This window comes from Melanotaenia boesemani, chromosome 10, assembly GCF_017639745.1.
Source record: "Melanotaenia boesemani isolate fMelBoe1 chromosome 10, fMelBoe1.pri, whole genome shotgun sequence".
In the NCBI taxonomy this organism is placed as follows: domain Eukaryota; kingdom Metazoa; phylum Chordata; class Actinopteri; order Atheriniformes; family Melanotaeniidae; genus Melanotaenia; species Melanotaenia boesemani.
In genome coordinates, this window is record NC_055691.1 from 35,449,734 (window position 1) to 35,476,449 (window position 26,716).

The window sequence follows — 26,716 nt, forward strand, 5'->3', positions numbered from 1 at the left end:
CTTGTTAAGTTTTTAAACCTACAACCATTTAGTTGTTTCTCCTAAAGATTGTCAGGAAAGCAGCATAAATGTGATTTCTTGCTACAAAATAAATCTATGTCTATTATGTCCCAGCAAATATTCAGTTGGGTGTTTTTTTTTTTTCTTTTTGACCCTCCTTTTTTCTGCTGACGCCATGCGTGTTGGCACTCATACAAATGAATTAGGGGGCTGAGTTCTTTTTTTCTTTCATGCATAGGCTAATGTTAGTGTGAACATGGCAAAAGTTCCTCTGGAGCTATTGCACTGTTGTTGGGAATGTCAAGACCTTGTCACACCAGCCTGACTTCAAAGAGAGAGAGCCAGCGAGACCCAGCGCTTTGTCACCTCACGTTTCCTAGCATTTAAATTCAGGCCAACGCCTACAGCCAATTATCTGACCTCAGAACGTTTCTGATCTTTAAAGAAAACTAATTTCCAGGTTTACTTTGTATTGACATCAGTGGTTTGGTAGATTTTCTTTTCCTTATACAAACAGAGAAAACTTCTGAATTTTCATGTCTTTGTGTGTGAGTATGCCCATGCATATGTGGGTCCAGTGGGATGTCAGCTGAATCAGGAAACCAGGTTTTATACGAGGAAGTCGATGAAGCAGTTTCCTCAAAGCTGGCAGTGGAAGTGTGAGAGGCGCTGCTGCACTGGGTGGCCTTGCATCTCCTGTGCTTAATGATCCTCACCCACACCGTCAGAGTGAGACCAAGACAAAGGGTGTCCATCTGTCTGGAGTGAGCTTGGCTCAGGAAAGATCTGTACAGCGTACATCCCCTCACCCCCCCACAGTGTCTCCCCAACTACAGCCCAGCACCTGTCCCACCTGGCCCTGACATTGACGTCATAATAAAAAACAGCTGGAAATTGACATTAACTTCACAGTTGTGTAGTTTACGAACTATATTTAGTTCTTGTGAGTGTGTCCCACATTGTGGTTCAGCTCATTAAGTCATTCTCTTAGTTCACGTTTATTATCAGTCTCCCACCAAGGCTGTTTTTGTTTAGATGTGTGATAATGGTAGTCAGGGCAGGCAGGTATGGGGGCTACAACTTTTCACTCGACCTCCACCTGATTGTAAATCAGAAGTGACTCTGCTGGAATATCAGCCAACAGGTTGTTTTTAAGCATCAGTCAGATGAATGTGGCAACAGCTCAAAATGATGCTTTCCTCTGATCAGATGAACCGTACATCCTGAGGATGTGTGTGAGGGCGTCTTCCTGTGGTGTTACGACTGTGTGTGTGTGTTTGTCATGTGGCAGGAGGTGGTTGCATGTGGGGGTGGAGGGTGTCGTCAGACGATGACTCCTGGAGGAACCATGTGTGAGCTGGGGGGGTGGAGAAAGAAATAAAGAAAGACACATAGGAGAGGAAGAGAGGAGCTTTTACACAACAAACAGGTCTCCCTTCCCCCTCCAGCTAGCCATGCACACGCCCTCCAACTGTTGGTGATATAGACCCCGGAGGAGCTGTTAACAGCAGTGGCATGGAAAGTGTCTGCTGTGAGTGTAGCCAGAGAGGCCAATCCCCTGATACTACAGGCTCTGTGGATCTGCATCAAGCTGCTGATACAAATGCTTTCTTATCACAACCCCTTCTCTTTTATGCTCCGCCTTACTTGCAGCTCACAACTTGAAAGGCAAACACACGATGGATCCATTATGTGTCTTATAATACAGATTGTGTTCTTTTTCTTAGTTCTGATCTTTCTTGGAAGTGGTTTTTGTCTTCAGTGGTCAAACAGAGGCATTAAATTTCATCCCCAGGCATGATAACCGCCGTCATTGCTGTGCATAATTCAGATTGATTGAGAATACAATCCATCCACGTATGCAGCACCTGTTATCTCCACCTTTCATCTCTAGCCTTGATGTTGTCAGTGTATCGCAGTGCAGATCCCTACAAAATCACTCTTCTACAGAATTTAGTTGCATCAGCATTAAATAAAATATATACTTTCATGTCTCTTAGTTTATCCGTATGCATCGACCTTACCTTGCACAGCATGCATGTCTTTCTGCTTCATCTTCCTCTCTCTTTGGGAAGTCAGCCAAATGACATTTAGATGTCCATATCATATTATTTCCAGCTCTCGTGGGGTAGCATGGTCACCAGTGTCAATTAATCAGGCAGACCCATGATCCATGTTTCATAAAAGGCTTGCAGGATTTGCAATTGAGGTTTCATGCTTGTTGACCAATCAGATGCAGCATGTCAGTCTGTTGGAGTAACGGCTTCTCTGCAAGAAGACCAAAGCGTACCTGTAGTATGTGACTTCTTCATCCTCCTTTTTAACATACATTTTATGTTGATGACAATTAAAAACAACAACAAATAACACGTATGGTAATCAGTCTTTTTCTCTGAATCTTTAATTCAAATGAAACATGGTATTGAATTAATAAGTTGTTGTCTGAAGCCTTGAGTGATTTCTTTAAGCCCAGAGGTTTTTCATAACCAAAAGAAAAAGTCAGAATGTTCGATGTCGTTTGGTCGAAATTCAGTTGTAGCTTTTTTCTTTTAACAGTATCAGCGGTGCCTTATTGATGAGGAGGGGGATGCAGAAGCAGCTGATTTAGTTAATGAAGTGGTTTGTAGAGGAGTTGAATTTTGTAATGGTGGCTTGATGCACACAGTGAGTCTGCTCATTTCTCTTCACAACAGTCCCAGCTTGAGATGTGTGTGTGAAAATGGCTACACACAACACCTACCTACAACAGACACATCAGTCATGGCTTGAAAGGGACACGTGAAAAAGTTTAGTGTGTTTTTTTAAGTTGAAGTAAAACAGGTATAAAAGGCTGCAGAATGCATTTCCTTCTTTGTGCTGCCTGAACGAGCTTTCACTGTAGTCATCCTCATTGGTCATTGTTTATTCCTTGATCTCTCGTCCTTAGTTTTATCTTCATCAAGTGAATTGTAGTTAAATCTGATTGAGATCATGAGAGCCATTTATCCTGCTCGGCAATATTTTATCATGTAGCTTGTATCGTCAGTCAAGTCATTAATATGAGCACAAGTAACCCGGTGCCGTGATGCTGTTTGCAGCAGATCACGAACCATTTAATATCTTCTTTAGGCATCTTTCTTCTTTAGGCATCTTCCATCCTATCATTCTGGCACATGTTGACACATGTTGATGGATTTCTTTTTCCTTTGCCACCTATTAACAGTTTCATTTTACTTGCATATAAGCTACACATGGTGAGTTCTCTGCTACATATGTTAAAATACAAGCTTAGGAATCAACTGTAGACCTTTTATCTGCATGATTGATGACAAAATAATGAAGCTGAAAGTTGTGTGCATGATCCAGTTACATTTTAACACTTAAATCAGGGTTGTAACTTATAAAGCTTTATTTTCAGTTTGGATGTTCCCTCAAATTAAACATTACAGAACCTTAACTAATACATAACTGCTTTAACTGCAACAACAGCTGGACGAGTGTCCAGATTTCCATCTGCAGACCTGAACTGTAACTTCAAAACATACTAAGGTATTTCTGTATAAATAAAGTTTCAAACTCTGTTGCGTGGATGCAGCCCCGTGGTTCTGTTGTTAGGCTCTGTTCACACTGCAGGCTAAAGTGGCTCAAAGCTGACTTCTGTCTTCAGGGTTTGGCATACTCATCAGAATGGCATACCCTCGGTTAGTGAGCATGCATAGCCGCTAAAACTGCAAATGACCCATCAATTTACCATACCATACCACTTGACTGCTCAGATTGTGTCGGCATAGTTAGTTTTGTGTAATATTATACATAATAATTACACTTTGCTCCAGTCGATCTCTTGTATGACTAAAGCTTGAGGTAAAATTCACTTAAAACCCAGATGACTCGCATGAAACTGTACTTAAAATGCAGTTTTTCTCAATCTTTAAGCATATGTCACTGTAACCTATCTTATCAAAACAGCATATCTCTTCATAAACTGTCTTCTTTCTGTGTAGTCCACCTATCAACACGGCATTCATAGCTATGCCATTTTGATAAAGTAGTCTAACCGACATACAAGCCGGTAGCCAGGCCCACAGAACTCCGGGTTTCGACTCCGTATCCCTGGAGGTACCGAGCTTTCAGCCACTGCTGCACAAAAGGTCATTGTTAAGACTTTGCTCTTTTTCTCAGACTCCTTCTTTACCTTATCAGTTGGTCATACCTTTGTCAGTTCTAACTGCACAAGAACTTCCAAATTCAAACACAAACTTGTAGCATCCAACAAAAAACACCCCAAAAAAGTGAGATGGTTCAGATTTTCTGGTACCCTTCTCAGTTTTTGCCTGTAGAAATGCAAAACAATGCGTACTGACCCGTACCGCACCGGACAAGACCCTGTGGTGGAACTCAGCTTGTTTTTATTTTTTTTTTTCTAACTGGGCTTTAGGGAACACACACAAGGTGTAACAAGGCTTTCTGAGAAAGAGAAAAGAACATATGGCAAACTATCACCAGGCGAGAACCCTCACTACCCTGCTGACTCGGGCAATTCAAGTTGTTTTGTTTTTAATGGTTATTTTCAGTCCACATAGTTATTGCATGCAGGGAAAATGACTGCTAATTCTACTTTATTATAAGGTGTGTGCGTCAGCTACAGTAAATCCCAAACATGGCTGTAGTGGGGACTGTGTGTGGAGGGAAAGGAGAGATAAGAAGATGAGGAAAGGAAAAGAATGGGGTGGAGAGTACAGAAAGGGTGTTGTCAGGGGAATAATAGAATGCCTCAGAGGCCCTCACAGACAGTGGGCAGCAGGGCAGGGGGAGGAAAATGGTGTGGAGGAGAGGTGAAGCCAGTGAGAGAGAAACAGCAGGGGATCCTGGTGCGATGGTGGCAAATACCTTCAGGGGGAATTTCTGATTGCAACCAAGCCCGCAGAGGACTGACGTGAAGACACACCTTCTGACTAAGCTTTGACTCACCCTCCAATCTTTTGTTTTGTCCATAGCAGTAGCCTAATGATAAATGTGACAGTGCAGCTTTATGATTTATACTTTTTATAACTGAACACTTATCAGGCTTGCATGTGTTTGAGTCCTATTGATCATTAATGTGAAGCAGCCAAAGTACTACAATTCGCTTACAGCTGCTGAGATGTGTGTGTGTGTGAATGGATGTTGCAAGAGTCTTAGTGTTTTCTTTGTATGTGCTTATTGAAGGGAAATGATCCCACTGAGTTCTGGTTCAGCAATGTCCTTTGCAGATATTCACCAAGCCGAGTGTTAGCACCACACAACTGAGCGATTGGCAGAAAAGGTGTATGGCTGAAGAAGGGAAATGCACACCGAATTAATTCCACTTCCCTTTGCCGTTTAAGAAGTTATGTGGCACTTCAAAGTTGGGGAAGGGTGATGTTAATCCAGGAGCTGCATCGAGCCCTCCTATCTGCTGTACTGTGCTCAAATCTCCACTCATTCCCCAGTCGTGGCCCCTAGCTTTTTCAAATCATGATCAAAGTCCAGTTTGTCTCTGATGGATGGGTTCACTTTGGCCCAGAGGCTGCCTGACAGGGAACCTGGAAGTAGAGGAGTGCATGACACAGGATCTCCGTGCATCCTTCGCATATGTGCCTGTAGACAGAGATGCATTTCTTTCCATCTTTCTGGCAATCAGAGTTCATGGGTTCACCAGAACAGCTGGATAACATATGTACATATGAACAAACCGTGACTTATGTGCAAGATTAAGCAAATGTTTAAGCCTTTATCATCGGTTTTTATACATTTTGATGTTTAATGTTACATGATTTCACTGAGACAATCGCCGTGAGGTATTTTCTGTATGTTTGCTTAGTTTTACATTTTCTCCAAGTAAAGTTTTCAAAACGGATTCAGTCTCGGATCTTTCTTGGGAAACTATTATCCATCTGCCGAGCTGTTGCAGCAGCTAGATCGCGCCACACGCAAGCCATAGTTAAGTCAGTCCCTTCACTAGTGGGCAGTGCCGAGCTCAGAGTCACTCCCGCAAGCCGACGTCAATTTCAGACACTGCGACGTAATGTGTTGCTATAAAGTTGTTTCCAACCGCCCAACACGCCCTAAACATTTGCTTATACCATGGTCTGGGTGAATACTCGATTCTGATTGGCTGGAGGGTGTCCATTAAAAAGTGATAATGGACACCTATGAAAGACTTTTCGGTCAAATAGCCTTATTGTTGTAAATTATTGCGCTGACTATATGGTAGTTGGTAACCGTGGGAACAGAAACTCAGACGCCGGGCTGCAGACGCGCCAGATCATGTCCGTGATGTGCATCACTGTGAAAGTAGGTGCAGGCTTTTTGGGCTCCGTCAGTCCAGGAGAGACGAGAATGGAGCAACATTTTATCGTCCGGCAACATCCCAACCAGCAGTGGTCAGGGTCCACAAAAGTTAAACCTCCTTCCTTCAAACGCCACTATGGACATGCCAGTATCTTTATGAAATGTCACGATCAACGGCAATGTTGCATTTAATGTAAAATAGTTCGCCGCCTGTCTTTCTGTCTTGACTACCTTACTTACATACTTGATACAGAGTAGGGCTGGGCGATATGAACCAAATCTTCTATCTTGATATTTTTTACCTGAATCACGATATGCAATATATATCTCGATATATTTTTTTTTTTGGTCAGTTAACCAAAGATACAGTTCTAATTTACAGCCTTCAGTGCTAAATACACTTTTATTAAAGATTGGCAGCACATGTGCATTAAAACAGCTGACTGAAATTAAAGTAGCTTTATTTTAAATTAAATGCTCCTAAAACAAAATGAATGAAAAATACTTTTCAATGACCATAACAAAAATACAGCTGTGCAAAATGCAAAAGAAAATATTATTTTAACTCAAAATAAGCTATCTTGATATAAACAATATTCCCTCCTTCTATTTTGCGTCTGATAAAGTTTCAATATATTTGAAGATCTCGATATATTGCCCAGCCCTAGTACAGAGTGAATGGTGCATAACATTATAAAAACGAGTTAGGATAGACTTCATTGCTTGATACACATTTAATGATCAGAATGAATGGTGGATAATATTTCTTGACTGTTTGAAAGAAAATGTGGCATCATCCTCTGGACACGCACAAGCTGTAAGAGCTGAACCCACACCCTGAAATGTGTGTGTTACGTAACATAACTGCGGGCGACCGAGCTGCAGGTTCTGTGTCAGAGCCGGTTACCTTGGCAATGTGTCACAAGGAAATAGTCCACTCAGCCGCTTCTTGTGAAAAACTTAAGATTTTAACGCATTAATAATTTATTTTTTTTCTTTCGTAAAGCCCTTCCAGGTGTCCATTATCATAAATAATAAATTAATTTATGATAATGGACACCTCATCGGGCATCATCCCTTACATATAGTCTTTCTTCAAAAGTTTGCACAATTTCTACTGTTGTTTCATCTTCATTCTTCTTCTGCTTTTTTGTTCCGTTCCGGAATATAGCTAAGCTCCCTGAAAATGAACAACTATTGTGGTTGCTTTCAAATTATCTAGATACTTGAATTGTATCATTACCATTAATTCTTTTGGCATAACTATTTAGTGGCCCTGATGTATACGGCTGCATGCATATAAAGCCTCTCGTTTTAGCCAGAGAAAAAGTCTAATTCACATCTTTCTGCATCCTGTTTTCTGTTTCTTTTACCAGGCACAGTTGGCACATAAAATGCAGTATTTATAAATTCAGACACCTGTGATCAGGTAATCATATTCCAGTAGCATAAAACTAATTAGCATAAGACAAATGATTAGTCCCAGTTGCTTTAATCAGAAGTTGGGTTTTGTGTGTCTGTTGGTTCGATACCTTTTGGGTTTTTGATGGAATTGTTTTTGCTTTACCATTACTGAGCTCTGAATCACTATTACTGCTGAACTCTGCACCCCTGTTACTAGGTTTCCCATCAGCTGTCCAGCAGCTTAAAATATGGATTTGCAACACTTTTTTTTTTATTTTTCTTTTTACTACAGTTGTATTCCTTCTTCACTTTCTCAGGTTTAATTATTTGGTCTGGCATTTGGAGCCCAGCGTTTGCCAGCGTCTTTGTCACGGTTTGCAAAGACAATTCTTTTTGGTTCCAGTTGAGAACTGGCTTTTCAGGTTTTGAACCAACTTTTTGTGGTCTGAATGTACTGGATGGTTCAAAAGTAGTTTTGGGAGCAGGCATATATCGGGTGTGTAAGCTCCAGAGTGTTGAGCTGAGCTGGAAGCCAAAACTGTGAACTGGTGTATTTCAGCCTCTGGTTACTCAAGGGTGGTTTCAGGGCTGGGAATCAGCAGAATAAAGGTTTTTGTACTTGTACTTGTACAAAACAAGTCAGAGGTACACAGTTTTAAGCCATACAAACTTCTCTTATGTTGCTTTAAGGGGGGGTGGCACAGGGATTTAGCACCAACTGGTTGAACAGATTCTACAAACTTACCTCTTTTTACAGCTTCAGGACAGAATTTTGGTTGGCAAACCTTAGTTATCTTAATGCGTCGAGACTAAAGCCCCGTTTACATGACCTTTCCATGCAAAACCCCCAAATTTTACCATGGCATATTTGGAAAGAACAGTGCAGTGAAAACTACCTCCTTGCAGACTGAAAACGTAATTAGGGCTGGAAACGGTGCAGTGTGCATGCCAGGCCTGTAGTAAGCAGTGAAACTTTGCAATGACACACCCAACATGTGTACTACATCCTCATCAGACCCGAAGATAGAACAACTGCTTGTACTGAGGCGTTTCTTCACTGATGGCATAAATGTTGCTTTAAGAGACCAAAATAACTTTGAAAGGTCCAGCAGCACAATCTGAACATGGAGGTCCACCATTGTTGTGGCCGCGTTGTTTGCAGGTGTAAACAGGGCCTCGGTGCACAAATGCATGACGTCATTGTCGCCAAAAGATTCCAGTTGGTGTTAATACAGACAGGATTGGCCTTGTGTTCTCTAACCTTCTGGCTTTTGTCTACTTAAAACTCTGTTACTGTGGAAACAAGAGGCCAAAACTCAGACTTTTGCGTTTTACTGTCATGATGTTGTTGTATAAGCAGGGCCTAATAATAAGTTCACTCCGGGCACTTCTCTCATACTAACTCGCCATATTTGGTATTTTTCTCGTATGTCACTTTAAATTTACATTAGTGTGCTTGTAAACATAATTATCCGCTCTTCCTCATGTCATGAGACTTGGAGGATTTTTATCTGTTGTCATCAAATTCAATCTCCTGGTATGTTCTGGCAGTAGCTTAAGAAACAAGATGTCTTTAGTTTTTCCCTCATGCTCATTTTCTTTCTAACCTCAAGCAGAAACATTCATCTTATCCTGTTTTTCAACTTCTCTCGGTCCTCCCCACCTCCCTCTCTGTTTTTCATTGGGCTGACTTGTTGGCTCCTGGCTTCCGTCTTTCTCTATGGCCAGGAGGTGTGTACGCTGACCTTTTGTGGCCTCTGAGTTCAACCATTTTCCTCCAGGGAGAGACGGCACGAGAAGAGACAAGTGGCTGCACAGCAATTAAACATACCTCTATGCCACTGAGATCATTTTGAAGCTTTTTATTTTTACCTTGAAGCTCAACGGAAAGTTGAACACTGATTAATGCTGCAGTACTTTTGAATAAGAGAGGAAGATGAACATGAAGAAAAAGATGTTAGTGAAAGCGCAGTTGACAATAGGGATGGAAACTGGTCGCCTGAAAGCATTTATGTTCTCTTGCTTCTGGAGAACCACTGTTCAGGGTTCAGCTCAAAGGGTTCGCTTTGCATCCTGTAAAAGTGGACTTGAAGTCAAATGGCCACTACATTTGCATGTAGAGTCTCTCAACCTTCCCTTTAACCTCTTTCTGCTCCCTCACCTTCGACTGCAGAGAGGGTATTATCAGAGAGAGCAGTGCATGCTGGATGCTGTGTCTTGGTTGGTCAGCAGAAGAGGGGAGGGGGCATGTCTGTGTTTTAGTTCTCGGCCCCTGCTGCCTGCCATCTTCCCTTGGTGCTTTCAGGTCTTTTAGAGTTTGCTCTGCCAGTTACTGCCGCTTCATAAAACCTCAATGGCTGAAACACAATGCCAGGCAGGAAAAGGGTCATGGCTAAACTTGAACCTTTGCTGCAGCCCAGCCACCACTGGTAAACCAAGAAACCCACATGGCACAAGTGGTAAATTCCAACCATCCCTCCCACTGCTTACCGCTGACATCTTTCCTTAAACTGATAACAAAACCTGCAAATGTATGTGTCCCACTTTCCATGTGTCATCTCATACCTTGAATGCATACTCTTAATTTTTGACTCAAGTTGGTTGATGATCTAAAAAGCACCTGTTTTTCCTCATGATTTTTCCTGTATTGAAAGGATTATCATTTAAAGCTCCACCGCTTCAGCAATTTTGCTGCTGAGCTGTGGAAACATTTAGTTAAATCTGATACTTGGTGCACCTGTTTCTTGTCTTCAAACATACTTGCAGAGTCCTTCTCATGTAACTTTGTGCTTTTTTGTCATTTCCAGGAGCTGGAAAGAGCCTTGTCAGAGCAGGACTTTGAGTTTCTTGGGGACCTCATTGCCTGTCTCCTGCAGGGATGCTACCAGCGCAATGACATCTCGTAAGTAGACAACTTCTTAAGAGCTGTTGAGAAAAGATACCAGTATGCTAACTAAAAGCACACATGAACACTGTTATCCCACCTCTCCTTGGCTAATATGAACAAGCAAAAGTGAGCAACAGCTGCATAGCAGGTGGCTTCTTTACATGATATTACATGACCTCTGTGAAAAAGGCTGCTGGCATGGTTTTACAAAGGCATGTTATCCAATTAAGAGTTAAATTGACTGATATTAACAGAATTTTCTTTGTAGCTAATGAAAACGTCTATATTTTAAGAAGTATTATGGTTAAGTTTAACATATCAATTCTAAAATTATTCTCCAGCAAATCCATTTAAATTTAGTTTAGCTTTATTCTCAGTCGGATGCTGTGCTGAATATGGTTCAGGCAAGGTCTGCGATTCTAATGGTTTCTAAATGATTTCCTGCTTCAAATTCTTTATGTACTCTCTCACTAAACTAATAGAAAATTATACTGTAGTATTTGGCTTTAAGTGTAGTGCAACTAAACACAATTTTCTTTTGTAAACAACACAGAAATATAACATGCGTCGAACCACTAGTAGCAAACAATGCCCCAACTACTAGTTTCTTACATTTGAGAAGGAATCTTCGAGCATGCTTCACTTAACAACTATTAAAAAAAATAATAATAATCTGGGACCCAAAAATGTTTTTGAGTGTTTTTACAGAACAATTTTTGAAAATATAAATTTAATATTGCAGGCCAGTACAAAAATAATTTGCACTACTGGGACTGGTATATTGCAAATGTGCCTCCGTATACAAAAGAAAATTTGTATAACTTTAATACATCTGGGCTTTTCCACCGTTCACATGGACCCCATATCTTTAGCCACGTGACCGCGTCCATGATGGCTTTCCACTGGCGCTCTTTGTCATCATACCAGCAGCTGTGAAAGTTATTCCCCTGAAGTGGGGTGTGAGCCACCATTGTCTTGTGCATCTCGTAGAGCAGGGATCCCCAACTCCGGTCCTCAAGGCCCACTGTCTCGCAGACTTTCAGTGTTTCCCTGCTGCAACACACCTGACTGAAATTAATGGGTCAGTAGCAGACTTGTGCAGAGCCTGTCAGAGATCCATTTAATTTGAAACAGGTTTGTTGCAGCAGGAAAACATCTAATACCTGCAGGATAGTGGGGTACGAGGACCAGGGTTTGGATTCACTGTCATAGCAGGCAGCAGTTCTCCCCCTTGGCAACATGACTCTGCTTGAGCTGCTGAAACTGGCTGTGCTGCAACCTTTGATAACAACATTTGAACAAGTTTAGCAACATAATGCTACTAGTTCCAGGTCTGAGATGAGACGAGAAAACCAGTTCCAAGTAACAAAGGCATGATGCCTCTCTTAGGAAGAGGTCCTCCTTGCTAGCTGCATGTTTTTTTGTGTGTGTGTGTGTTTTATTTGAATGTGTGTGTTTTTGTAACATACAGGTGTGTGTGTGTGGGGTGGGGGGCTCTGAGCGTTAGTAGTGCATATTAAAGGGAAAAAAACCTTGATTTTAATAAAAACAAATTGTCATAAAACTTGAATTAATGAACACAATCGATTGATCGGCCGGCCTAATGAGACGATTAACCTCTGCTGCTTAAAACTGCACTGACTTAGATTCTTTTCAAGATAAAACGTAGGACTTAACCTTGCCAGAACAACGGAGGGGTGGACACATCTCCTGACAAATTTCTAATGAAACATCCAAAGCAAAGTTGATAGTGGAATAGTGGCTAATAATAATGGATAATAAGACTTTATCAGATCTAAATCTACCTGCAGATACAAATTGAATAACCTGACTTGACTTGAACTGAAAGGGCAAAAGAATAAATTAGCGTTCAGAAATCTTACATTATCATGACGTTCAGATTAGTCATAGCATCTGTCATAGGAAGTGTGAGTCAGTGGCACAGTAACTCACTGAGCAGGCAACTTGCTTAAGAAGGTGAGTTAAGATGATGAAATAATACTATACTCTCACATGAAGGCAGCACAGCCGATGAAACTTCTCTCACCCCCTGATTTTATGTGATGGGAGAAGGTGACTGTAGCAGAGGTTGTTATTCAAAACCACAAATATGTGTCGTCTTTTCTCATGGAGTTTCCCCTCTTATACACCTCCTACTTCACTCCATCATTAGAAAGTAGCATGGTACAGTGCACAGATACACATGGAGGCAGGAGCGATCCAGTTTTTCCACCCAGGCAGCCGGTAACAGGAAGACAGCCTGCTTTATTGGACTGGACAGGCGCTGGCATCCTGGGGGTGGCTGCTCAGCACTGGCCTTTCACAGCGCTGCCCTTTTCATCCGCACGCGTTAAACGCTCTGCCGGAGCGGGGGAAAGGAGGGAGGGAGGATGTCGGAGAAAACGAGGGGACAAAAAGGAGAAGGGAGATGGGGTGGTGAGAAGGGGGAGCCTGCAGCTGTGTGAAAAGTGCACACTGCTCTTTCAAGATAAGCTACTTTTTTCCTGCGCTGTGCTGTTGCATCGATGCTAACCCCTGCCCCGAGTCCTTGTTCTGTTCATCTGAGGTGGAACTGAAAAGTACAGATTAATCTGCTATATCTGAGCCGGAACCTACATTTATTTACCAGATCCCGCTCAGAGATGAGCTGCAAACCCAGCTCCCATTCATAGAAACAAGACCCCTTTTCTTCTAATTTTCTTCAGCCACAATTTTAGATTGAACTTAGTTTTTTCTCCTGCAGCTGCAACTTCATAACACACTTAAAAAATAACAAAGTTTACCAAAGTGCAACAACTTACAACATACCATTAAAATAAAAATAAATGGCATATGACCTAAACGAAAGTTTGTGTAACACACAGAAATTTCCACGTCATGTTTAAGTTATTTAAGGCTTCAAATTGATGAAGTATCTAATTAAACAAGACAAAAATGTTATTCATTGAAGAATATCACTAATATTGGAGGATAATTGTATGTGAATAATATTGCATACCTGTGAGTAGCAAAGGTTTGCTAATCCTGTGGGTTTGTCATTGATTTAAAGACGTCCAACCTTTTCAACCAGTCGGGCAACAATCAGGCTTCCATCTGTTTATTGTAAATAACCTGCATCCATCACAGTACGGCCATTTATTTATTTATTTTATGCTCATTAAGCTGGAAAAGTTTACAAAATCATCTTTAAAGAGTTTAAACTGAGCCAAGCTCCACTGTAAGACCACAAAGACGGAAAAATTTAATAATCCACAAGCTGCAATGTCACAAGTAACCCAGTTATAACGGGCTCAAGGCTTCACCATCGACACTGCTGTCTGTACACAGTTTGATGTAAATAATACATGGACATGTTTTGTGCACTCATGAGACCAAAAAACATTTTATTTGGAATGGGAGGCATTATGCTTGAAGAAATTAAACTACAGCTTTGTAAATGTAAAGGAACGTTAGGAATTCCAGTGGGTAATGTGTCTTTCTGTAAATGCTAAGACTTAGAGAATAAATATTTAAATTAATGAGTTTGTAGCAGAAAAAAAGTGAAAGTAGTGGAGTAGAAACTTACATAAGTCCTGAGTGAATGGGTGACTGGTGGACATCAAGCACTATGAGTGGTGTGAGACTGGAAAAGCACATATAAATAAATAAGGTCCATGACAACGTTAGCCACTAACAGAAATGTAATATTAGATCAGTTTGCTTTTAAAAGTTTGCTTCCTTTGTTCCTTTACCTTTGTTCTCTAAATCCTAAAACTCAGTCTAATTCAAAACAAAGGAATCTAGCACACACCATGCTGTGAGCCGGCAGAATGCCTGATGGTTCCTCAGAGATGTTAATAAAAGGTACAGGCAGACTTCACAGTGAGACTTTTGTTGTGCTTTTTCTTTTTTAGGCCCAAGGCATTTAGCAGCTACCTGGAGGACATCATCAGCTATCGGTGGGAACTAGAGGAGGGGAAGCCCAACCCACTGCGAGGCGGGCCTTTTGACACGCTGCCACCTCGTACGCAGGTGGAACTGCTGCACCGACTCTGTGACTACCGGCTGGATGCTGCTGATGTCTTTGACTTGCTGAAGGTGCTACTTGGTGTATTGTTTGGGTTTCCATTAACAGCAGTAATGCTACATGAGATGTTCAGTATACGGTAACACACATCAGTTACATGAGCTGATGATGTTCATAGTTGTAATCTCTTTAAGCAATGTTTGTTTGACAAGTCAAATAACATTATTGTACTTTAATGTGGCGTTTTATGTAGTTGATTATATGTTGTAGTTATTTCTTTATAACAATATTTATATGAATGATGACGGATCATTTAAAAACAAATGTCCCCGCCTGCTTAAGGGTCTGGATGCAGACAGCCTGAGGGTGGAACCCCTGGGGCAAGATGGAAATGGAGCCCTCTACTGGTACTTTTATGGCACTCGTATGTACAAAGAAGAGCCGGTGAGGAGGACACCAGAGATGTTCAGGTAAATAAAAAACACTCGTTTCGTGTGTCCTGCACACCTAAAAGAGACTGTTGTCACTGGTCATGTTTTCTGTGCTTGAATGCTGGATGCAGTAACAACATAGTTATAGTAGTGGCTTGATTATTCTATACAGACTTGATTCAGTTGCTAATTACCCTTCTTATCATTTCAGTTATTTTATCCCTTTTATTTCTTTTTCCTCAGCAGTGAACCGACTGAACTGATGTTACTAGAGAAAAAGAAAAGAGGAAGACCACTAAAGAAAAGGAAATGGGAAGATCCTCATCTAAGGTTAAAAATTTAAAGAATGAAGAAACAAACAAAAGAAGATGAAGCAGGAAGATGCTGACATGTGGAGCAGTGCGTTTGCTGCACAGATGTACTGCTTATGTAAAAAGAGAACATGCGTTTAACAGCCACAGCAGCTGTGATTGTGGTCTCCATGCGGCTTTTGAATGCACACATATTAGTCAGGGTTTGTATGTATTTGGGTTGAAACAAAAGTGTTATAGGAAATGATACACGAAACAAAAAAAAAAAAAGTTTGGGGTATAAAATCCTTTTCTCTCCATCTCTTGTCAACAAAGCGTAGCCCAGACTTTCTAACAATATCTCATTATTTTCTATTAGTAATAGTACTTCTGGAAAAACAATTATGAGGACTGGTTTAAACTCTGATGCTCTTTCTTGGTAATCTTTTTTTGGATTTGTTTAATCTCTTTAATTTTGGTCTCTTTTTAGTGATGAAAGTGAAGCCTCAGAGGTAAACACAGAAAATGGACTGGAAGACTCTCCCCAGAGCTCGGGTAAGACCTTGTACACAAGTATATTTTTATGATGACTGTATTGGAATATCTGTGTATTTGTGACGACACTCACTAAAAAGTTTCAGCTCATTTTCCTTAGAATCAATAATCCAATGCCTCGTCTTCGCCTCTGCCAGATCTTAAACGAGGAGCCTGGTCCCTTGTGTGTGATACAGAGGAACAGTGGATCAGCCTGGCAGAAAGCATCAAGGACAAAACCTCCCCACAGGACCGCCACCTCTACCGCGTCATCAGCCAAAACTTCCTGCCTGAGATCAGCAGCATGATTGAGCACAAGGTCAGACCCCAGGAAGACTGTCGTCCACCTCCATCGCAGCATTTGAAGCTGACCTCCCTTTTCGTTATGTGTTCATATTCACCATTTATTAGCCGATATGTGTGTGGTCCATCTTCAGAAATCCTATAGCATTTGATTTTAACTCAATCTAATGTGGGTGGAAATCCCACCGTAGTCTTTCTGTTTTCTAGCTCTCATGATGTGGGGGGCAGTGCTCCCTACTGTAGTTTTTAGGACCTTTCATTCTTAGTTATAATAAGCTGATCTCTGTCCTTAATTTTCATCTCCAGCTCTGTAACGGATGTCCTATGTTGAGCCTTTTTGTGAAGAACCATATTCTCACGCTTGCTTTCTTTTTAGGCTGCATTACCTTGAGTCATGCTAATCTGGATAACACCTAAAACTGGGTGTGAAGTACCCCAGGGGAGATTATACTCATACTTGTTCCGCCGTTCAAGCATGTTTAAACTTACACAGCTTTCTCTACTTTGCTTAGAACAGGCTTCATAATGGATTCCTATCAATCCTCCCTAGTTCTGTTTTTTGTTTGTTGGAAGGTTTTCTTCCAGTTTTGTACCAAAATAGTCGCTGACTTTGCGTGCTCACCTTTAGTACGGCAGCTTAAAGAGTTCTTTTAATCTTGCTCTTCTCTTTGCTGTGAGTTGGTTTCAGTCATTTAAATGGATTTGATCTTTAATTCCTCCAACTGCTCTGAGTTACTTTCTGTTTTCATCCTACCTGTTTGTTCAAAGGTCACTGGGTGCTGTGATGTATAACCAGCACTGACTGTTGCTATAGAAACCCCGTGAGCCTTTTTCCCATCATCATCATTATCAGTGATGTAAAGAATCTTGTTGGCAGCTTGATGTCAGGAAATGGGTCACTTACTAATTGCAAATGGTTGAAAGCGGTCTTGTCCTTCATCAGTTGTACACTATTACTCACACCACCCTTCTTAAATGGCATTCAGAACATCTCCAAGTGTGGCTTCTCCCTGTTGAATGTATTGGAGAAGTATTCTGCTGGTTATTCTGGTGGTGTCCATCTAATAGATCCTCTTCTGGGCTTGCCAGGTAATGGATATCAGAGATATTTGGTGAATCAGCTTCTATGAAATCTTGACACAGAAGCACTTTTTAGACTATAAGAGAGAAATCTGTGTAAAGATAACTCACTTCAAGCCCCCTGTTGTTTTGAATTTGCTCAAAGAAATATTTTAAAGGGAAATGTTTTCCTTTAATGATGTTCTTGTTTGCAAATAAATCTCACTGATGGAAAAAAGAAAATCATTATTTTTATTATTTATTACATCACTACGTCGTGCTATATAGATTTTTTTCCATTGATTTGCATATTAGGATCAAATTTATTCCACGTTAATGGATGCACACGTGGGCTCTTTTTTGCTCATCACTGTCTAATTATGAAATTGTAATATTTTAAGCCGTTAAAGCTCACTAAGTTGAACATAATATGTGGCTTTACATTAGAGGCGTATCTCTCTTTATGTTGCTGTGCACGGGGAAGTATGTCAGTTGTAGTTTGTTTCTGTCTCAAATCTTTCCCTCCATGTAACTCGGGCTGCTGTCACCAGCCCTTTAATGGGGCCCTGACAGCCAGCAGGAGCTCACCTTGAGGCAGGAAGGGGGCCTCCTGAGTGACAGCTCTGCTGTGCTGCAGGATTCTCTCGACCTCTCTCTGGTGACACCAGGGCCACTCTGTCTTATGTGTGGTGGAGGAGGGGGATTAGTGCTGGTGGTGATGTAGAGTGGAATTGTGATGCCTCAGGACACGTCAGTGTTTTCCACTAAAACCAGGCAGAGATTGAGTGAGCAATGAGTTGTGGAGGTTACTATACACCAGATCAGAAACATCTGTCTTTCCTATTCCTTTTATCTTCTTTCAAACCTTCTCTTTCCCCTCTGCTTTCTCACCCCCCACCCACATTTTCCTTCCTCTTGGCCTCACCTACACACACACAGGCTTCATGCTAATGCATGTTTTAGACCTCACATGTTGCTTCATGGATGCTCAAGTGCCTGATTGTCACACCCAAAGTTATTTATGGCAGACTGAGTGCTTCACTTTCCTGCTAACCAGATGGAATCTGTCACACCCGAATCAATATCAAACTCTACTGAGGTCATTTATGGACTGAGGTCACACCAGTCTGTGAACCAATCCACAGTCTGGACAGTGTGATGCTACTAATCATAAAAAGGCTTGTGGTACCATAAAAGCCAAAATGTTGTCGCAGAATTACTAGAAACTTTACCTGCTGTTCAGAGTTGCCCTGTGAGCCCACTGCCACAGACGGATCAGTCAACAAGCCCAGCAGAAAAAAACTTGTGTATAAAACAAACTCCACGTTGGTAACGGCCATGGCAGACGACCACTGGTGCTTACCAGAGCAGCGCCGAGCTCCTGTAAATGGATACCAGAAAACCTTTTCTACTTTATCATTATTGAGTAATAATCCTATTTCTATCTTTGAAAATGGTTGGATTTAACATCCAAGAAATGCACACAAAAGACACCTTTGTAAACTTTGTAAGCTTTTTTTTTCTTTATATCCATATTTGACTTTTTTTCTCCCCTGTTTTCTATTCTCTTGCTCAATAACATTTGAGCCATTTCCCCACCGTGGGATTAAATAAAAGGTGAGCTTATCTTATTATAATTCAAATGAATGGCTCTGAAATGAGTGTATCGTATCAGCAGGTATCTAAACTCAGGTATTGATTTTAACAAAAATGTGGAACGGTGCATCTGTGGCCCCTGATATAGATGCACTGTAGTTTTCTGATTAGAGGGCTCATCTTGCTGAAACTTTGTGGCAAAGTAGTATTTGGGTAAATGAAGCATAAGTTAGATTTTTTTTGCAGATTTATTATCTTTAAAATGGTCAATTAGGACAAAGACTTTGGCAGAGGGAATTATTTTCAGTGGTCACCTTTAAAAGTTGTTGCTCAAAACATGCAGGATCGGTAATTATTTAACTGACCTTCAAGTTAGTGATTACATGTTTTTAATATATATGCAGGGTGTTTTCTTTTATGTATTCCCTCGTCTTAGCTTGGTGTGAGACCATTTACAGCAAAGAAAGGGTGAATTGGGGGAGGGGAGAGCATAATCACTTACCTCTCAATAATCTGGGCTCTACAACACCCAAGGGCCAATAGTGTGCTGGTTTCCATGTAATGGTTTTGTTTTTACCTTGAAGGTTCAAATAAATAGCTGAATATATCATTTTATCTGTTTAACAAAGTAGAGTTAACATTTCAACGTAAAGTGAGACAGAATATCAAGATATCTGAGAATGTGAGAGAGCAGGTGAAAAAAGTAGAGCCTAACTTCATTTATCTGAGCTGTTTCTCCTTTTCCTTCTTCTTTAGGAGCGAGAGCAGAAACAGAAGCTACTAGATCCAACCCCAGTTCGCATTTCTCAGCGGTTCTCTGAACATCACATTAAACCAGAGGAGGAGGTGAGTTGTTTATGTTGTTATAAGTAAGCCACTGTCACAGTTGGAGTTCAGAGTAGATAACAGACTTGTGTATGTGCATCCAGGACAGTGTCAAGGCTGTATCACAGGAAGAGAGGAAGAAAGACGAAGAGCTGGACAGGCAGGTCCTGTTGGCTGAACAGCGACGAGAAGAGGAAAGGCTTCTGCAGGAAGAGCGACAAAGGCAAAAGCTGGAGAAGATCAAAGCTGTGGAGGGTAAGGTGGATGGATACCTGAAGAAACAGAAATCTCAGCCTCTGGTTGTGTATATATTGATATCTAAATAATCCGGCACCGCAACAGGTCTGCACATCCTGTTAAATCTGGTTATATATTTAGAACATTAGAGAAAGGAAAACTGGTTTAGTGGTCAAATATAAAGGAGGAATAATTTGGCGCTCATTCATCAGTGACTTCTCAGAAGCAGCTATGAAGCTGTAATAAAGGCGGAGTGGATTGTGAAGGGCACCTCACACGCAGCCTTTCACGTCTTCATCGCTGCAGTTTGACTCGACAGCTGAAAAGTCTGCAGTTGCACTTGAAGCCTTGTGATTTATGTATAGCCCACAGAGTGTGAGAGGGAATGTTGAACACGTTTAATCAAGGGATCACTTCTCTTTTTCTCCCCCCCTCTGATGCCATCTATCAAGGGTTAATGAACTGCTGATTGTGCCTCAGAAGAGGAGTCTCATTAATGTATTATAGATGAACAGCAGGACCTGGCCTGCACTCTGTGTGGATTGCATATGTGGATTCCTCCCTCAAACATCTTTAATCCACACAGCAGGGGGGATGGATGGCAGGCCTCTCTGCCTTTCATGTTGAAAGATAAAGCAGTGATACATATGCACTCTGCGTGCTCTGTTCTGCTCTTTTGATCAACTGGGCCTAAGAAAAGATGGCTGATGGATCGTTCTTTCTACATTTTCGAGCTGCTGTCTCTGACAGCGAAAACTTGGTTTTCATTCACTTTGCAGGCAGCCTCAATTAAACAGCTAGTACGGTTTAAACGGTAACTTCACAGCCTGGAAAAAGGAACCAAAACCCTCCTGATGGTGTTGCTTTTATTTTTGATTTATTATTTCTTAAGGTTCAAAATTCTTATATCTGTGTTCCTTCTTTTGTCTCAGATCGAGCAAAGAGGAGGAAGATGCGGGAGGAAAAGGCTTGCTTGCTGTCTCAAGGAAAAGAGCTGCCACCTGAGCTGATGAATCTGGAGCCATCTTCACCTGTGCTCAGAACACGCAAGAATAAAGAATTGTAAGAGGCCATTCACATTTTGATTCCCATTTCTTGAATGAATTTAAAATAAAAAAAAAACAAAAACTTTATTTATCTCAGAGGGAAATTGGAATTATTCCTGAGAGGAATTTAGAAAATTTTAGTGTGTGTATATATATATATATATATATATATATAATGAATCAAAGTTGTTTGTAACACGTCATTTGTTTGACTTTTTAGCTACGACATTGATGACGATTACACTGCTCTCTATAAAGGTATGCTTCTTGAATCCTTTTACTTCATCTCAGTCTATGCTCATGCTCTTTCTAATGTCTGATCTAATCCCACCTCTGCTCTTCAGTGCTTGAGGCCCTGAAAGCTCATAAAGATGCTTGGCCTTTCTTAGAGCCCGTTGATGACTCCTATGCCCCCAATTATCATGAGATCATCCAGGTACAAGAAACAGTCATTGTTTTCGTATTTGGAGTGGGATTTAATTGATACCTTTATCATGTATACATTCACAAAGATTTCCTTGCTAGAGGATTTGAATTGTGTTAATGTTGACCTTCTTCCCATGCTGTTAGACTCCCATGGACCTGTCCACCATTGAGAAAAAACTCAACGATGGGGAGTATGTTGCTAAGGAGGAGTTTGTGGCAGACGTGAAGCTCATGTTTGACAACTGCGTCGAGTACAATGGAGAAGACAGTGGTAAATTAACTGTTACACAACACAAGAGTCTTGCTTCTTCAATCAAAGTGAGGACCAGACACAAATTCGTTTCAGTGTGTTTATGTTTTGAGAAAGAAGTGCATGAATGCATTTGTGAGGAAAGACACAGGGGATGAGAGTAGGAGTCAGCGCATAGAAAAGGGGCCGGCCTTGGTGCTGTGTTGGGGCCGGGGCCAGGGCAGCGTTGACAGTGATTAATGGGGAGTGATTGAGTTGTGCTCCAGTGCTCAGGGGGACCTGAGCCCTGCAGTGCCAGAGAAGCATTCCAGCCCCTAAACCTCCTGTCTGGAGCCATCCATCCAACTGAATACTCTCCCCAGGGATGGGATGGAGGGGGGGAGGGCGGATTATAAGGGGGCCCGGAGTGGAGCAGAAAGAGGAGAAGGAATGGGCTGGAGGAACAGGGGTCAGCCTCCGCCCTCTGACCTGGTCATTTGGCCCGGACTAGGCCAAGAACGGGAGAATATTTGTGTTCCATGAAGATATGGCACGCCTATTGGTTTGGAGGTTTTTAGCACTTGTTTTTGACTGTGTGTGGGAGTGTGTGTGCTTTGCATACAAGAGGGAGGGAGTGACTGCATACACAAATGTGTGCAGAGTGTACATGTGTTGGATGTGCTTCAGGTATGTGACTGAAGTGTGTGCCTGCTTATGTGGTGTAGAAAACATATGTGTTTCAATATTTTTTCTGAGTTTTATCATGTGTGCATACCGGATGCTCTCTGTCCACAGAATACACTGTCATGGCAGAGTCTCTGGAGCGGTGTTTCAGCCGGGCCTTGGCAAAACACTTCCCAACAGAGGATGGCGACACAGATGAAGAGTTCCATGTCAGCCGGGAAGACAAAGAGCGCAAAGACAAAAAGCGTAACCGCAGTAGTAAACATTTGGGACCTGAAAGTTTGATCAGGGCCACTGAGCAAGCCCAACGTAAGCGAAACTCCCAGGGGGGCAAGGGCAGCACACCCTCAGAGGAAGAGGACAGCAGATTGTCCCGACTGCCCCCTCCTCGTCACTGGACGAATGGTCCTGCTTACCCTCACACTCTGCCGCCAAGCCAGGTGCACCCGCGTGAAAGTGGCATCAGGAGCATGTACTACCCAGGGCAACAGGTATCCACAGAACATCATCTTCTTTTCTTAATGTTCTCCATCACTTATCCATCACATTATTGGCAGTTTTTTCCCCCAAATTTCTGCCTAAGATATATGAAAAAGCAATAGTGGGTGAATTTTCTCTGTCATCTTACCAGCTTCATCATTCAACTGGCCCCTCTGGTCCTCATGGACCACATATGTATGCCCAAAGAATGGCAATGGATCCTCGCTTTTCCTACCCAGTTCACATTCCCAGACATGGAGACCCAAACTTGAACCGCTTGCCCCACAGCTTTAACATGCAGGTATACGACACACAGGTTCTACATATGACGCTAGTTTTAATGAGATAACCACTGAGTTGTTTTCTGTTTGCGTGTTCAGCTGAATATTCATAATAAAACATTTGAACCTTGATGCTGGTAAAACATAGAATTCTGATGAATTTTCTAAATCTTTTTTCACGCTTATTTTACCTAGCATCGCTTGGCTGAGGTACATCACATGGGCCCCAGGTATCCACTGCAGCCAGATCCTAATGAGCAGCAGCCTCCACAGCAGCACCCGTACATGGGTCCAACTCATGGCCCATCTTTGGGCCCACGTCCCATTGCCCTCCAACCTGGACCTCCCCCTGAAGCCAGCATGTATCCATCCCACCACCGTCCTGAGGGCCACACCATGCATCCTATAGGCAACAGATTTTCAGGACCAGAAGGCCCACCTCAGCACAACCACCCGGGCTTGAGGGCTCCTGTTATGGGCATATCAAACATGTGGCCTGGTATGAATCCCCAGGGCCAGGACAGACTTAACGGCATGCACATGCAGGATCCCAACGTGGTTAACCAACATAACTTTAGTTACGGTGGAATCCCCCCTCCAATGGGACATAAACCATGGCCGGAAGCTGCTGGATACCCCCAGCATCCTTCCAATGCTCAATATCAAATGTCTTCAGCCGCCAGCTCCATCGGGCCCACGTCTTCACGGCCTCCTGTGTCCCAACCAGATTCCTCTGGCAGGACACTTTTGTCTTCCATGTTGGAAAGCCCAGAGATGCTGGCCCTGCAGCAGCTGTCAGCCTCTTCTGGACCCCCTGCTGGTGCCCCTCATCAGCACATAGGCAACTTTCAGCAACCAGGGCCCCCATCAGGACTTGGCAGCAACCCAGCTCACCCCTCTAAACAGCCTCCCCCAACCCCTGAGATTCAGCTGCTGCGTCCTGCTAGAGACAAAGGGCTAGACAACCAGCCATCCCAACAGACAAACATGGACCCCAAAGGTAGACCTGACCTTCTCTTGCAGTATTCCACAAGCTATCTATATTACAAATGCAGTCTAACCTTTTCCAACTCAAATACTTTCTACAATTTAATGTCTCTATATGTTAATCAGCACCGCCCTCAGCTTTTTGTCCATTTCTGTCAAGTGCTTTTCAAATTTGATTTAATTATTTCTCACAGTGAGTAGCAAATTGAATATTCATCAGTTCAGTTAAATTTCCTGCTTATTTCTTTGAGGGTGCTAAAATTATGCATGTCATCAGTTATGCTTCACTAGCAAGCTGGAAGATATGTTTGTATCCTCATTTTAAAGAAGTTAAACTAAGTTGTATTTGTGTTGTCGATCACTCGTTTGTACAGTATAACAGCCATGAATGACAGTATTTGTCTTCACTTTATTCTTATATCTTTATGGTCTACAAATTTGTTCTTTATTCATATTAAATTAGCCTTCTGCGTTAACCTCTTTTTTTTTCTTTTTTTTTTTAACAGGCCTAACACCAGAGAACAACATGGCTGCAAACAACAATTCTGATGAAGCTGCATCACACAAAAACATGTTTTCAGTCAACCAGGAACACCTCTCCAAACCCAACCCTAAAGAATGTTACAGTACATCGGCAGGTAGGATTCAGAGCCCACCGGCTCCTAACTTGGGCAGATCACAGGACAACCCCAAGCAGGACGTGGGTGGCCAGGGACAGTCTGCCAGCCACTGTCCTGCACAAAACAGTGCCACTGCTACTGCTTCAGCCCATATCATTACAAATAACATCAGCTCCACAGATCCTGTTCCACAAAACACACCTGAGCATACACAGAACAAACCGCAGCACAACGCTTTAAGCCCTGCACGTCTTCCACAGAACCCACTGCCATCGCAGGCCTCTGAAGCTCAGAATTCCTCTCAACATGCTACAGAGAACAAGCAAAGTGAACACCAGCAGGACATCCAAAAACAACGGCAATCACAAGTAACCAAGAGTACTCCTCTTCAGGGTCAACGAGAGGGTTCTCCGCAGCCAATGACTCTGAACACGGAGCAACACATTTCTCTAGAACCTTCTCATCATATTCCCCAAAGAATCTCTTCACACTGCCCCACTCAGCGCAGTCCCATGCAAGGGATATTACAGAGTATCACTCAAGGAGCCCAGCCTGCCCCACTCACCTCTTTGCCACCCAGTCATCCTACCCCACTGTTACCCTCCCAACCTAGCCCAGCAGACCATGGAGATCAAAGACCTAGTGAGCCCACAAGTAGACCTGACTCAGTGAGCACTGCCACTTCACCCCAGCATACTATGATGACAACTGGACCACCAACTAGTGTTTATAATCACCAGGCTTTTAGCCCAAATCACAATCAAACCCAGGTGATGGGGAGTGATGTGGGTGTTCAGACTCAAAGAGGACCCCCACAGAGTCACAATCCAGCCATGCCTCCTCACTCTCAAGGTCAGATCAACGGAACATTGGGTCCGTACGGCATTGGGAATCCTCCACATCCAGACTACAGTCACACGAACATGAGTAGACAAATGCCCCCATCTGCTCATCTACCTTATCACAACCAGTCCATAAACACCCTCCACAATCCTGCTGCTCACACCACCTACCACCAGCAGGGAGGGACTGCCTACTCTTACCTCATGCCTGGACATCAGCACCCACAGAACCAAAGCAATATGTACTCTCCTCATCAATACCAGCAGCCAACCTACTACCCCCAGCCCCATTCCCAAACTCAGTCCCATAACCAAGCTAATGGCAGAGGGAGTTACCCTCCCAAGGAGTGGCACAGATCTCCTTATCAGCCTCACCAGCCGATTCCACCCAATCCCTACCTTCCTGTAGCCAGTGCCAGAGCCAATGGTCAGTCAAAGGAGACTACTGTGTCACCAATGGGTTCAGAGAGCTCCAGTGGTACTGGATTGGTGTCCCCTGGCCCTGTGTCTGAAGTAGGGCCACACTCTGGGGGGGCAGAGGAAGGGAAGTGTGAAAGCAGGGACCAGGCTCAAGTAGGCAGCAGTTCCAGTCCAGCAAAGCAAGGTCACAGCGAGAGCTCAGAGCAGCCTGAAAGTCCTAAAGAAATCCTGGATCTTGACAGCCATAATGCGGCTGCTCGCCATCGGACCATCCTTCCACTTCAGCAGCAGCTTCCGCCTCCTTCTTCTGCACACATATCACCTGGCTTCATGTATGACCCTAGAGCCTTGCATCCAGGAATGCAGCAAGGTGGCATCCCACCACCACATATGATGCCTCAGGGTCATGGATTTAGAAATGGAACTCCATACCCTGGCCAACCATACTCAGATCCAGGGCGCTATGCTGCCCAGAGACCACACCCACACCTTATGGAAGCTCTACAGCAACCCCAGCAGCTACCATTTTCCTCAGGCCAGACACGCATGGCCATGTACAGACACCCCAGACCTGGGGGTCACTTTCAGGGCATGATGATTCAGCAGAGAGGCGTGGGACCAGAACGCTTCATACATCCAGGGTAGGAGAGCCAATCCTTGGCTAGTTTATAACATAACATTCTTTTTAATCTGCTTCTGATAAAAATTTTCCAGAAAAAAATTCATTGCATTCAGATTTTATGATTCCATCTTAAAAACTAGCGTTTAGTTGAGTCTGCTGACAGTGGAACCATAAAGAGCATTCATGTTTGGACATTCCTACAAGCCCAACAGTAGC

The 26,716-nt window shown here is 42.6% G+C and overlaps 1 protein-coding gene across 2 annotated transcripts in view; it reads left to right on the forward strand.

Moving 5' to 3' along the window:
- Positions 1 to 26,716, forward strand: part of LOC121647628 (cat eye syndrome critical region protein 2) — a 39,617-nt gene that overhangs the window by 10,232 nt on the left and 2,669 nt on the right. The window contains exons 2-17 of one of the 2 annotated variants that reach the window (XM_041997219.1): positions 10,503 to 10,597; positions 14,476 to 14,659; positions 14,931 to 15,058; positions 15,263 to 15,349; positions 15,800 to 15,864; positions 16,002 to 16,162; positions 19,558 to 19,647; positions 19,731 to 19,881; positions 20,796 to 20,925; positions 21,130 to 21,167; positions 21,254 to 21,345; positions 21,480 to 21,606; positions 22,360 to 22,739; positions 22,880 to 23,029; positions 23,205 to 24,009; positions 24,503 to 26,519. In XM_041997219.1, the coding sequence (XP_041853153.1) occupies positions 10,503 to 10,597; positions 14,476 to 14,659; positions 14,931 to 15,058; positions 15,263 to 15,349; positions 15,800 to 15,864; positions 16,002 to 16,162; positions 19,558 to 19,647; positions 19,731 to 19,881; positions 20,796 to 20,925; positions 21,130 to 21,167; positions 21,254 to 21,345; positions 21,480 to 21,606; positions 22,360 to 22,739; positions 22,880 to 23,029; positions 23,205 to 24,009; positions 24,503 to 26,519 (4,700 nt within the window). The remainder of the gene's footprint in view (positions 1 to 10,502; positions 10,598 to 14,475; positions 14,660 to 14,930; positions 15,059 to 15,262; positions 15,350 to 15,799; positions 15,865 to 16,001; positions 16,163 to 19,557; positions 19,648 to 19,730; positions 19,882 to 20,795; positions 20,926 to 21,129; positions 21,168 to 21,253; positions 21,346 to 21,479; positions 21,607 to 22,359; positions 22,740 to 22,879; positions 23,030 to 23,204; positions 24,010 to 24,502; positions 26,520 to 26,716) is intronic. The other variant, XM_041997220.1, reaches the window with a different exon arrangement.